Genomic DNA, 13,744 nt, shown 5'->3' with positions numbered 1-13,744 from the left:
TCTGCTGGCTTTGCATCGTACCGATTCTCCTGTGCAGTTCATTTTATCACGTTCAGTTCTTCTGTGTAGTCACGTTTGTTCGTAGATGTACTGTTCAGTCTGTGTAATAATTATTTGAAACTGGCTTCTTTGTAAGTTATGGAGTGATTCGATTGGTTTTGAAGGCTTGCGCTGGTGCTTATACACTCCTGGAAATTGAAATAAGAACACCGTGAATTCATTGTCCCAGGAAGGGGAAACTTTATTGACACATTCCTGGGGTCAGATACATCACATGATCACACAGACAGAACCACAGGCACATAGACACAGGCAACAGAGCATGCACAATGTCGGCACTAGTACAGTGTATATCCACCTTTCGCAGCAATGCAGGCTGCTATTCTCCCATGGAGACGATCATAGAGATGCTGGATGTAGTCCTGTGGAACGGCTTGCCATGCCATTTCTACCTGGCGCCTCAGTTGGACCAGCGTTCGTGCTGGACGTGCAGACCGCGTGAGACGACGCTTCATCCAGTCCCAAACATGCTCAATGGGGGACAGATCCGGAGATCTTGCTGGCCAGGGTAGTTGACTTACACCTTCTAGAGCACGTTGGGTGGCACGGGATACATGCGGACGTGCATTGTCCTGTTGGAACAGCAAGTTCCCTTGCCGGTCTAGGAATGGTAGAACGATGGGTTCGATGACGGTTTGGATGTACCGTGCACTATTCAGTGTCCCCTCGACGATCACCAGTGGTGTACGGCCAGTGTAGGAGATCGCTCCCCACACCATGATGCCGGGTGTTGGCCCTGTGTGCCTCGGTCGTAGGCAGTCCTGATTGTGGCGCTCACCTGCACGGTGCCAAACACGCATACGACCATCATTGGCACCAAGGCAGAAGCGACTCTCATCGCTGAAGACGACACGTCTCCATTCGTCCCTCCATTCACGCCTGTCGCGACACCACTGGAGGCGGGCTGCACGATGTTGGGGCGTGAGCGGAAGACGGCCTAACGGTGTGCGGGACTGTAGCCCAGCTTCATGGAGACGGTTGCGAATGGTCCTCGCCGATACCCCAGGAGCAACAGTGTCCCTAATTTGCTGGGAAGTGGCGGTGCGATCCTCTACGGCACTGCGTAGGATCCTACGGTCTTGGCGTGCACCCTTGCGTCGCTACGGTCCGGTCCCAGGTCGACGGGCACGTGCACCTTCCGCCGACCACTGGCGACAACAACGATGTACTGTGGAGACCTCACGCCCCACGTGTTGAGCAATTCGGCGGTACGTCCACCCGGCCTCCCGCATGCCCACTATACGCCCTCGCTCAAAGTCCGTCAACTGCACATACGGTTCACGTCCACGCTGTCGCGGCATGCTACCATTGTTAAAGACTGCGATGGAGCTCCGTATGCCACGGCAAACTGGCTGACACTGACGGCGGCGGTGCACAAATGCTGCGCAGCTAGCGCCATTCGACGGCCAACACCGCGGTTCCTGGTGTGTCCGCTGTGCCGTGCGTGTGATCATTGCTTGTACAGCCCTCTCGCAGTGTCCGAAGCAAGTATGGTGGGTTTGACACACCGGTATCAATGTGTTCTTTTTTTCATTTCCAGGAGTGTAGATTTCATATAAATATCGACCTCAGCCTTATTGTTTCTCTTGTGTATGGAGAGGTTTAAGACATTAAGCTTTTGATTTGTTTGCGTTTCAATGGTGTTTCGCATTTGTGGGTGGATAGTGTTTATGTCATTATAAAGTTCTTTCCTACGAGAGTGTGATTCATCTTTTAGGCAAATTGTATCATATATAAACGCTCACCCTGTAAAATTAAATTCTCTTCCCCATACTCAAGACCATTCACTCTACTAGCTACCCATAACTCTCTCACTTCCACCTCGCTCTCTCTCTCTCTCTCTCTCTCTCTCTCTCTCTCTCTCTGTCTGTCTTTGTGTCTGTCTCTGTCTCGTTTCGCACGCGCGTGCTCACACACACACACACACACACACACACACACACACACAGCACACATGACATATAGAATCACGAACGTCAACGAAGCACGTCACGCCCAAATAAATGAGCACTACACAGCCACAAAACGTGAAATGGCGGTAGAAACTCTGAGCTTGGCAAACGAATCATACAAAACGCATGTGTAACGACAGCAGCAAAGAACATCACGCAGAATCCGCAGTTTTGAAGCATTATATCAAAATAAAGGGGGATCAGTGGATCACTGTTGTCAGCTGCAGCGGGATGTTACGCGGAATCAGCGCCGACGAGCGAAAATAAAATGACACTTGTCGCCGCTGATTCCGCGTAACGTCTCGCTGCAGCTGACAACAGTGATCCCCCTTTAATTTAAGAAATAACTTCGTTTATACGACACAAACGAGATACAAAACTCTTCAACATTCAAAACCGTAACACGCCAAATAACTCGATATATATCGATTTCCCAGTCGGAATAAACAACAAACAAAGAAAATAAAAAGCCGTTTCGTTGTTTGCAGATGAAAGTTGTAGATTGTATAGTAGATTTAAAGCTACCGCCATACGCAATTAATAGCTTCGCGTGAGGTATGTAAACACATGTACATATTTATGTTATTTCCAAATTTACTGTCCAGAGCTCGTGGTCGTGCGGTAGCGTTCTCGCTTCCCGCGCCCGGGTTCCCGGGTTCGATTCCCGGCGGGGTCAGGGATTTTCTCTGCCTTGTGATAACTGGGTGTTGTGTGCTGTCCTTAGGTTAGTTGGGTTTAAGTAGTTCTAAGTTCTAGGGCACTGATGGCCATAGCTGTTAAGTCCCATAGTGCTCAGAGCCATTTGAACCAAATTTACTATAAAACTAAAATCTTTATGCATACGGTAAATGAACAACTCCTAAAGTCTCAATTCTGTGATATACACACATCAAAAAAAAAAAAAAGTTTTGCATCACCTCGATTCCGAGAGTTCCGGAACCTGTACAGAAAATTGGAATAGTGCTCGACATAAACAACATTTCTGACCTTGTTATCGTTCATGAAAACCACACACTGATGGTGTACCACCATGCAGCGCGACATCCAGATGTGGTGGTCCAGATTCCTGCACACACCAGTACCTATAATACCCAGTAGGACGACCACTTGCATTGATGCGTGCCTGTATTCGTTATGGCATACTATCGACATGTTCATCAAGGCACTGTTGGTCCAGATTGTCCCACTCCTCAACGGCGATTCGGCGTAGATCCCTTAGAGCGGTTGGTGGGTCACGTCGTCCATAAACAGCCTTTTTTAATCTATACTTGGCATGTTCGATAGGTTTCATACCTGGAGAACATGCTGGCTACTCTACTCGAGCGATGTCGTTATCGCGAAGGAAGTTATTCACAAGATGTGCATGATGCGGGCGCCAATTGTCGTCCACGAAGACGAATGCCTCGCCAATATGCTGCCGATGTGGTTGCACTATCTGAGGATGGCATTCACGTAACGTACAAACCGTTACGGCACTTTCCATGACCACCAGCGGCGTACGTCGACCCCACATAATGCCACCACAAAACAGCAGCGAAATTCCACCTTGCATGCACTCGCTAAACAGTGTGTCTAAGGCATTCAGCCTGACCGCGTTGTCTCCAAACGCGTCTCCGACGATTGTCTGGCTGAAGGCATTTGCGACAGTCATCGATGAAGAGAACGTGATGCCTATCCTGAGCGGTCCATTCGGCATGTTGCTGAGCCCATCTGTACCGCGCTGTATGGTGTCGTGGTTACAAAGATGGACCTCACCATGGACGTCGGAAGTGAAGGTGTGCATCATGCAGCCTATTGCGCAAAGTTTGAGTCTAACATTACGTCCTGTGGCTGCACAAAAAGCATTATTCAACTAGGTGGCGTTGCTGTCAGGGTTTCTCAAAGCCATAAACCGTAGGTAGCGGTCATCCACTGCAGGAGTAGGCCTTGGGCGACCTGAGCGAGGCATGTCATCAACAGTTCCTGTCTCTCTGCATCTCCTCCATGTCCGAACAACATCGTTTTCGTTCACTCCGAGACGCCTGGACACTTCCCTTGTTGAGGCCCCTTCCTGGCACAAAGTAACAATGCGGACCCGATCGAACTACGGTATTGACAGACTAGGCATGGTTGAACTACAGGCAACACGAGCCGTGTACCTCCTTCCTGGTGGAATGACTGGAACATATCGGCTGTCGAACCTCCTCCGTCTTATAGGTGCTGCTGATGCATTGTTGTTTACATCTTTGGGCGGGTTTAGAGCCGTCTCTGAACAGATAAAGGGACTGTGTCTGTGATACAATATCCACAGTCAACGTCTGTCTTCAGGAGTTCTATGAGCCGGGGTGATGCAAAAATTTTTCGATGTGTGTATGTCTCAACTCTGTGCTGTATGCAAACTAATGAAAAACGATTGACACTTAACAATCGCTCCTTTTACAAATCTAAATACATTTGTACCACTTGAGAGGTTAATATGAAACAATACTTTTTCAGAAAGAAAATAAACAATAATCCACTGAAGATATTACAAAAGTGCTGAAACATTTTTGGGTAAAAAAACTATAAAGCAGTGTCTTGAATAACGCGGAATTCGTCTCCAGTTTTTCTTCCAGCACCCAAATAAGAACTGCAACATCCACAAGATCACTACACAGCCAATGTCTTACAGTTTTCTTAATTCTTCACTGCCACATTAACATTGCCCTTTTGAACTTCTGGCTTTACGGAGGATTTTTGCTGTCCGCTTCAGCACTTCTTCGTATTCTGAGAGCTTATCTCTTGTTTTGTCAATGTACAATGTCTTACAAGCTACTTTTATTCGGCAGACTGCCTTATCACAGTCTTCAGTCCACCAAGCATGTTTACATCTCCTTTGTAACGCTGTTATTTCCTTTTCTGTAGGTACGTATTTTTTCAGGTATCATGCTAGATTCCTGTTTCCCTCTGCTGTTGCAGCTTTTGAAAATTAGCTATGCCTGAGCTTTTTCAGAGTCGTTTCTTATAACTTGATTCACAGGCAGTGTTTTCTTATTTAATGATAGAAGTCTAACCTTACACGGGTCAGGAAGTGATAAATTGGGAATTTGTGGTAAGTTCCTTTGGGACCAAACTGCTAAGGTCATCGGTCCCTAGGCATACACACTACATAATCTAACTTAAAGTAACTTACGCTAAGGGCAACACACACACTCATGCCCGAGGGAGAACTCGAACCTCCAATGGGGGAGGCGCGCAAACACTGCCAAGGGGCTTTAGACCACCCGGCTACACCGCGCGGCAGAAAGTGATAGGTTAAAACTGCCACATTTCCTGACTTCTACATTCCCTATTTCCCTAACATCGCGTTTAGCTATTGCGACGTAGTCCAGTTGAAATTCACCAAAATATTTTTGTGGAGAGCGCCAAATTTTCTTTTTCGTGTGAAGTCTTTTGAAAACAGTAGACACAAGTATAAGACCAAACGTGTCACAACCGCCAGTAAGTTTTCTGACATTTAAATTTGTTCTATTGTGAACAGGATAGTTGCCAGTCATATTCCTAAACTGTCGTTCCTTCCCAGTTTGCGTGTTGAAACTAAAACTGCGAGTTGAGGTCCCTTGTATTTCACCCTCTAGCTGGTTCCAAAGCAAATCCACACTTTCAGGGTTTCTCTGGTTCTCAGTGCGTGGGCACTGACCAATCTGTACATTTTCTTCGCACGTTTGGATGTTAGAGTAGAGAGTCTGTCAGAAGGGGAGCTGCAGTCTGTTGTTATTGTGGTCTTCCATCCAGAGACTGGTTTGATGCAGCTCTCCATGCTACTTTATTCTTTGAAAGCCTTTTCATCTCCGAATAACTACCGCAAGCTACATCTTTCTTCATCTGGTTACTGTATTCATCTCTTGACCACCTTCCAGTTCTAAATTGGTGATCCCTTGTTGCTTCAAATGTCCTATCAAACGATTCCAACTTCTAGTCAAGTTGTGCCACAAATTCCTCTTCTTCCCTATCCTGCTCAGTACCTCTTGTACCCATCTAATCTTCAACATTCTTCTGTAGGACCACATTTCGAAAACTTCTATTCTCTTCTTGTCTAAACTATTTATCGTCCATGTTTCACTTCCATACATGACTACACTCCACACAAACACTTTCAGAAACTACTTCCTGACACTCAAATCAATACTCGATGTTAACAAATCTCTCTTCTTCAGAAACGCTTTCCTTGTCATTGCCAGTCTACATTTTATATCCTCTCTACATCGACCATCATCAGTTATTTTGCTAACCAAATTGAAAAACTCATTTACTACTTTAAGTCTCTCATTTCCTAATCTAATGCCCGCAGAATTGCCAGATTTAATTCGACTACATTCCATTATCCTCGTTTTGCTTCTGTTGATGTTCATTTTATATCCTCTTTTCAAGACACTGTCCATTCGGTTCAGCTGCTCTTCCAGGACCTTTGCAATCTCTGACAGAATTACAATGCTATCGGCGAACCTCAAAGTTTTTATTTCTTCTCCATGGATTTTAATCCCTAGTCGGAATTTCTCTTTTGTTTCCTTTACTGCTTGCTCAATATACAGATAGAATAACATCGGGGATAGGTTACAAACCTGTCTCACTCCCTTCCCAACCACCGATTCCGTTTCATGCCCCTCGATTTTTATAACTGTACAAATTGTAAATAGCCTTTCGCTCCCTGTATTTTTCCCCTGCCACCTTCTGAATTTGAAAGAGAGTATTCCAGTCAACATTGTCAAAAGCTTTCTCTAAGTCTACAAATGCTAGAAACGTAGGTTTACCTTTCCTTAGTCTATTTTCTAAGATAAGTCGTAGGGTCAGTATTGCCTCACGTGTACCAACATTTCTACGGAATCCAAACTGATCTTCGCCGAGGTGGGCGTATACCAGTTTTACAGTCGTTTGTAAAGAATTCGTGTTAGTATTTTTCAGTCGTGGCTTATTAAACTGATAGTTCGGTAATTTTCACATCTGTCAACACCTGCTTTCTTTGGTATTGGAATTATTATATTCTTCTTGAAATCTGAGGGTATTTCGCCTGTCTCATACAATTTTTTCACTAGATGGTAGAGTTTCGTTAGGCCTGGCTCTCCCAAGGCTGTCATTAGTTCTAATGGAATGTAGTCTACTCCCAGGGACTTGTTTCGACTTAGGTCTTTCAGTGCTCTGTCAAACTCTTCACGCAATATCGTATCTCCTATTTCATCTTCATCCACATTGTCCCATTTCCATGATATTGTCCTCAAGAACATCGCCCTTGTATAGACCATCTATATACTCCTTCCACCTTTGTGCTTTCCCTTCTTTGCTTAGAACTGGGCTTCCACCTGAGCTCTTGATATTCATGCAAGTGGTTCTCTTTTCTCCAAAGGTCTCTTTAATTTTCCTGTAGACAGTATCTATCTTACCCCTAGTGATCTGCGCCTCTACATCCTTACATTTGTCTTATAGCCACCCCTGCTTAGCCATTTTGCCCTTTCTGTCGATCTCATGTTTGAGACGTTTGTATACCTTTTTGCCTGCTTCATTTACTGCATTTTTATATTTTCTCCTTTAATCAATTAAATTCATTATCTTATCTGTTACCCAAGGATTTCTATTAGCCCTCGACTTGTTACCTACTTGGTCCTCTGCTACCTTCACTATTTCGTCTCTCAAAGCTACCCATTCTTCTTATGGTGTATTTCTTGCCCCCATTCCTGTCAATCGTTCCTTAAAGCTCTCCTTGAAGCTCTCTGCAACCTCTGGTTCTTTCAGTTTATCCAGGTCCCATATTCTTAAATTCCCACCTTTTTGCAGTTTCTTCAGTTTTAATCTATAGTTCATAACCAGTAGATTGTGGTCAGAGTCCACATCTGCCCCTGGAAAGTCTTACAATTTAAATCTGGTTCCTGAATCTATGTCTTACCATTATATAATCTACCTGAGACCTTCCAGTATCTCCAGGCTTCTTCCATGTATACAACCTTCTTTTATGATTCTTGAACTAAGTGTTAGCTATGTTTAAGTTATGCTCTGTGCAAAATTCTACCAGGCGGCTTTCTTTTTCATTCCTTAAGCCCATTCCACATTCACCTACAACGTTTCCTTCTCTTCCTTTACCTACTATCTAGTTAAAGTTACCAATGACTATTAAATTTTCGTCTCCCTTCACTATCTGAATAAGTTCTTTTATCTCATCATACATTTCATCAATCTCTTCGTCATCTGCGGAACCAGTTGGCGTATAAAGTTGTACTACTGTGGTAGACGTGGGCTTCGTAAATATCTTGGCCACAATAATGCGTTCACTGTGCTGTTTGAGTAGCTTACCGGCATTCCTATTTTCCTATTCATTATTAAACCTACTCCTGCATTACCCCTATTTGATATTGTATTTACAACCTTGTATTCACCTGACCAGAAGTCTTGCTCCTCCTGCCACTGAACTTCACTAATTGCCACTATATCTAACTTTAACCTATCCATTTCCCTTTTTAAATTTTCTAACCTACCTGCCCGATTACGGGATATGACATTCCACGCTCCGACCCGTAGAACGCCAGTTTTCTTTCTCCTGATAACAACGTCCTCCCGAGTAGTCCCAGCCCGGATATCCGAATGGGGGACTATTTTAACACCGGAATATTTTACCCAAGAGGACGCCATCATCATTTAACCACACAGCAAAGCTGCATGCCATCGGGAAAAATTACGGCTGTAGTTTCCCCTTGCTTTCAGCCGTTCGCAGTACCAGCACAGCAAGGCCGTTTTGGTTAGTGTTACAAGGCCAGATCAGTCAATCATCCAGACTGTTGCCCCTGCAACTACTGAAAAGGCTGCTGCCCCTCTTCAGGAACCACACGTTTGTCTGGCCTCTCAACAGATACCCCTCCGTTGTGGTTGCACCTACGGTACGGCTATCTGTATCGCTGAGGCACCCAAGCCTCCCCACCAACGGCAAGGTCAATGGCTCATGGTTTTTTTTTCATGTAGTTCAATAATTGTCACCCAGTACATGCCTCAATAAACGCTAGTATTATGTGGCACTTGTTACCCTGATAAAAGTTTAAACGAAGCTATGTACACTCCTGGAAATTGAAAAAAGAACACCGTGAATTCATTGTCCCAGGAAGGGGAAACTTTATTGACACATTCCTGGGGTCAGATACATCACATGATCACACTGACAGAATCACAGGCACATAGAGACAGGCAACAGAGCATGCACAATGTCGGCACTAGTACAGTGTACATCCACCTTTCGCAGCAATGCAGGCTGCTGTTCTCCCATAGAGACGATCGTAGAGATGCTGGATGTAGTCCTGTGGAACGGCTTGCCATGCCATTTCCACCTGGCGCCTCAGTTGGACCAGCGTTCGTGCTGGACGTGCAGACCGCGTGAGACGACGCTTCATCCAGTCCCAAACATGCTCAATGGGGGACAGATCCGGAGATCTTGCTGGCCAGGGTAGTTGACTTACACCTTCTAGAGCACGTTGGGTGGCACGGGATACATGCGGACGTGCATTGTCCTGTTGGAACAGCAAGTTCCCTTGCCGGTCTAGGAATGGTAGAACGATGGGTTCGATGACGGTTTGGATGTACCGTGCACTATTCAGTGTCCCCTCGACGATCACCAGTGGTGTACGGCCAGTGTAGGAGATCGCTCCCCACACCATGATGCCGGGTGTTGGCCCTGTGTGCCTCGGTCGTATGCAGTCCTGATTGTGGCGCTCACCTGCACGGCGCCAAACACGCATACGACCATCATTGGCACCAAGGCAGAAGCGACTCTCATCGCTGAAGGCGACACGTCTCCATTCGTCCCTCCATTCACGCCTGTCGCGACACCACTGGAGGCGGGCTGCACGATGTTGGGACGTGAGCGGAAGACGGCCTAACGGTGTGCGGGACCGTAGCCCAGATTCATGGAGACGGTTGCGAATGGTCCTCGCCGATACCCCAGGAGCAACAGTGTCCCTAATTTGCTGGGAAGTGGCGGTGCGGTCCCCTACGGCACTGCGTAGGATCCTACGGTCTTGGCGTGCATCCGTGCGTCGCTGCGGTCCGGTCCCAGGTCGACGGTCACGTGCACCTTCCGCCGACCACTGGCGACAACATCGATGTACTGTGGAGACCTCACGCCCCACGTGTTGAGCAATTCGGCGGTACGTCCACCCGGCCTCCCGCATGCCCACTATACGCCCTCGCTCAAAGTCCGTCAACTGCACATACGGTTCACGTCCACGCTGTCGCGGCATGCTACCAGTGTTAAAGACTGCGATGGAGCTCCGTATGCCACGGCAAACTGGCTGACACTGACGGCGGCGGTGCACAAATGCTGCGCAGCTAGCGCCATTCGACGGCCAACACCGCGGTTCCTGGTGTGTCCGCTGTGCCGTGCGTGTGATCATTGCTTGTACAGCCCTCTCGCAGTGTCCGGAGCAAGTATGGTGGGTCTGACACACCAGTGTCAATGTGTTCTTTTTTCCATTTCCAGGAGTGTATGTGAAGAGAAACATGTAATACAAAACACACAGAACATGTTTAATGTTCAGCCTACTAGTTCCATTACACATTATCTGTGTAATTCCGTAACGTTACATGATAAAGAACATTCTTGGAAACTGAACATTCGCACATCTAGTGAAGCTGTCACTCATGGAAGCATTGAGGGGTACACGAGGCCGTGTTCTGTGTTTCCAGATGGTGTCATCCCAGACACGCTGCAGTACACGACACTCAACGTCATGTCTAACACGCAGTGCAGCCAATACTTCGGCGGTCCCATCTTAGACTTCACACTCTGCGGCGTCGGTTCCAGCGGACAGAGCACCTGCAACGTAAGTACCTACAGTCATTTTCACTGTAACAGATATTGATTCCACACGGTAACTGAAGTGACCGAGTAGTCTGACCACCAAGAGTACCATGTCCAGTCGGGACAGTGCATGGATTCTGGGACAGAAATCAAAAGAACTAGTGAACACCATCACTCAGCGTAATATTGTATTACACTTGACTTTGGAACAAAGTGTCCTTGTTGAAATCCATATAAAAGTCTTTAGCAAAGCAGGGACAAGTTATCACGTTAATAGTTCACTACATAGAAACATACGTACTGAAAGTCTTGGTGCCAGTTTGATGCACTACTGTCGTAGAGAAAGTTACGACTGCACTATATCTATCCTCGACTGCTGCTAACCCGAGCTATTCGACAACTGGGTGACAACTATGCCAGAACTGGACTACAACTCAGCAGGAATTGGCTAAAGCTACGGTCGGGCAGTCTCTTACTAAGATGATCTTTGGCGCCGGTGGCGCCTAAGCTCAGGGTGCGTGGCACTCGTGCGTCCGGTGGCTGGGCGGCGAAGGTTGCGTCGCTGTCGCTGCCAGGAACCTCGATGCCTTTCTTTGTGAGGGCACAGGCTTCAATGGCGAAATTCTTATTGTTGGTAGAACTCAGCACCGTTTTGAACTTTGTTCGTAGTCCTCTATCCATCGAATTATCCCTGGACATTATGCTATAGAGGTCCTGGAAACCGTCCACAACCTGTAGCTGATGATGTCCTAGTCTCACAATTGCGTGATGCTCGTCTATATTGAATGCCGTCGCCTCTGCCTTGGTCTCGCTGATATGAAGGTATTCTAGGAGCTGATTTCCACACGTTGAATCTGTTCTGAACTCGTTCTTCTGATTTGTCTCAGATCATGATATCATCTGCAAATCCAATTGCATTAATTTCAATAAAACTTTTCTGGTTGTTCTTTATTCCATCGCACATAAAAGGGATGAACAGTAGTGGAGACAGTGCACTGCGTATCTGTACTATATTCATGGTCTGAAATCATGAAGATCGTTCCTCTCCACCGAATGATTCACAATACCGAATTACTAACGATACTCGGAATACTTCACAACATTCATCGTTCATGAAAAGCTGATGCTGCACCCTCGGTGTCCAAAGATATTAACAACATTTCCGAATCTGATACACTTTTGTTCGCACGATGCCGAGCTAATATTACTCACGGTAGGAGTTTGCCCTGCCTTATAGGCTACACTGTGTGTGAAGCTAAACGTACTGCAGATCTTCCATAGTAATAAGCTCATCTAGGGCTTAAAGGTAGGGAAGTTTCTATTTTTTTGATGAGGATGCATACTGTTAGCCGTGGTAAAAGGAATGAGAAATGTATCAATTTCAGGTATTGGACTTCGGTACGGAAACAACTAAGGAAAAAGGCGTAAGTGTAAATGCCAAATTTCATTTTACCAATTATGGTCTGCTGACGATGATAACAATTTGGAGTCTTCCAGATTCTGTGCTGGCATCACTTTGTTGCACAAAGAAGCGAGTATTCTTACATATCCTCTTCACTGGTAATCTGTACCATCATCACAGTCAGAACCTGTAGAATGTATTTACAGACTTCCATAACACTTCACAATAAGGAATGAGTATCTAGCTCAAGCAAAGGCATTCAGTTACATGGAAACAAACGATTGTCAGTGTGAACGCGATTTGATATGACAGCGGTGCGAAAAGGGAAATGAGATATTTGCTTGGGCAACCTTGACTCGGCACAGTTCCACATCATCTGATGACAATTATCCGGACACCCCACCGTAATGCGGGACTGACTGCTGGATGTCAGGTGGATGCGAGTGTATAAAAGGAGGTGGAGAGTATCGTGTTGTCAGCAGAGAAACAATGACAGACGAATAGGTTAGTCAGAATACCTCTCTTACATCGAGCATGGAATAGTCATTGGATGTTTCCTGAGAAGATCCATTGGAGATATTGAACGCTTCTCCAGTTGCCCAAGTCGAGTGTCGTTGACGTCATTGTAAAGCGGAAACGTGACGGTAGAGCCACAACTGAACCAAACCAGGTAAATCTACTGAAGTGGCGGACAAGAACGGTCGAGCATTGCGGAGGATGTAAAAAATCGCATCAACTCAGAGCACACAATTATCGAGCAGCTCCTCAGAAGCGACAAATTTCTGTAGTTATTGCTAACCAACGCTTGTGGAGGTGCAAACAGCGATGCCACTGGGCAGTGTACGAGTGGAAACGAGTGCTTGAATCACTTTGTACCCTGGAGCAAACAGATGAAAGAGGATTTTAGTTTGAGAAATGAGTGGAGAATGTTACCTGTCTGCGCCGACAGTGGAGTGCGGAGAAAGTGGCGTTATGGTATTGGAGTCATGTAAGGGTGTGATGCCCGTATTGTGCTTAAGTAAACACTAGGTGGGAAGGATATGAAATAGACTGACAAGAAAAAAATCGCAACACCAACAAATAATGTAGTGTACTGAAATTTTTCTAGTACATTTGTCTAGGTAGTATATGTAAGAGATTAATACTGCAAGATTGCAGGTTAATGTAAGCACAAGATAAGCCATTGTAAATGTGAAATTCTGGAGCATTAATAACCGGTGTAACTGCCACAATGTTGAATGCAAGCATGGAAACGTGTATGCATTGTGTAGTACTGGAGCTGCACGTCAGATTGTGGGATGGAGTTCCATGCCTGCTGCACTTGTTCGTCCAATCCAGGACGTTAGTGCTGTTAGTAGATGTCGCTGGAGTTGTCGTCTGATGATGTTCCACATGTGCACTATTGGAAACAGATCTACTGATCGAGTAGACCAAGGTAGCATGTCAACACTCTGCAGAGCGTGTTGAGTTTCAACGGCGGAATGTGCGTGAGGGTCATCTTGTCGGGAAACACCCTCTGGAACGCTGTTCTTGAATGAC

At 46.0% G+C, this 13,744-nt stretch overlaps 1 protein-coding gene across 1 annotated transcript in view; it reads left to right on the top strand.

Moving 5' to 3' along the window:
• The window catches only part of LOC124775629 (brachyurin-like), a 66,986-nt gene that overhangs the window by 23,605 nt on the left and 29,637 nt on the right, over positions 1 to 13,744 (top strand). The window contains exon 3 of the mRNA XM_047250457.1: positions 10,689 to 10,825. Within this exon, the coding sequence (XP_047106413.1) occupies positions 10,689 to 10,825 (137 nt within the window). The remainder of the gene's footprint in view (positions 1 to 10,688; positions 10,826 to 13,744) is intronic.

The sequence above is a fragment of the Schistocerca piceifrons genome, chromosome 2, assembly GCF_021461385.2.
Source record: "Schistocerca piceifrons isolate TAMUIC-IGC-003096 chromosome 2, iqSchPice1.1, whole genome shotgun sequence".
Classification (NCBI taxonomy): domain Eukaryota; kingdom Metazoa; phylum Arthropoda; class Insecta; order Orthoptera; family Acrididae; genus Schistocerca; species Schistocerca piceifrons.
This window is presented reverse-complemented; position numbering and strand designations above follow the sequence as displayed.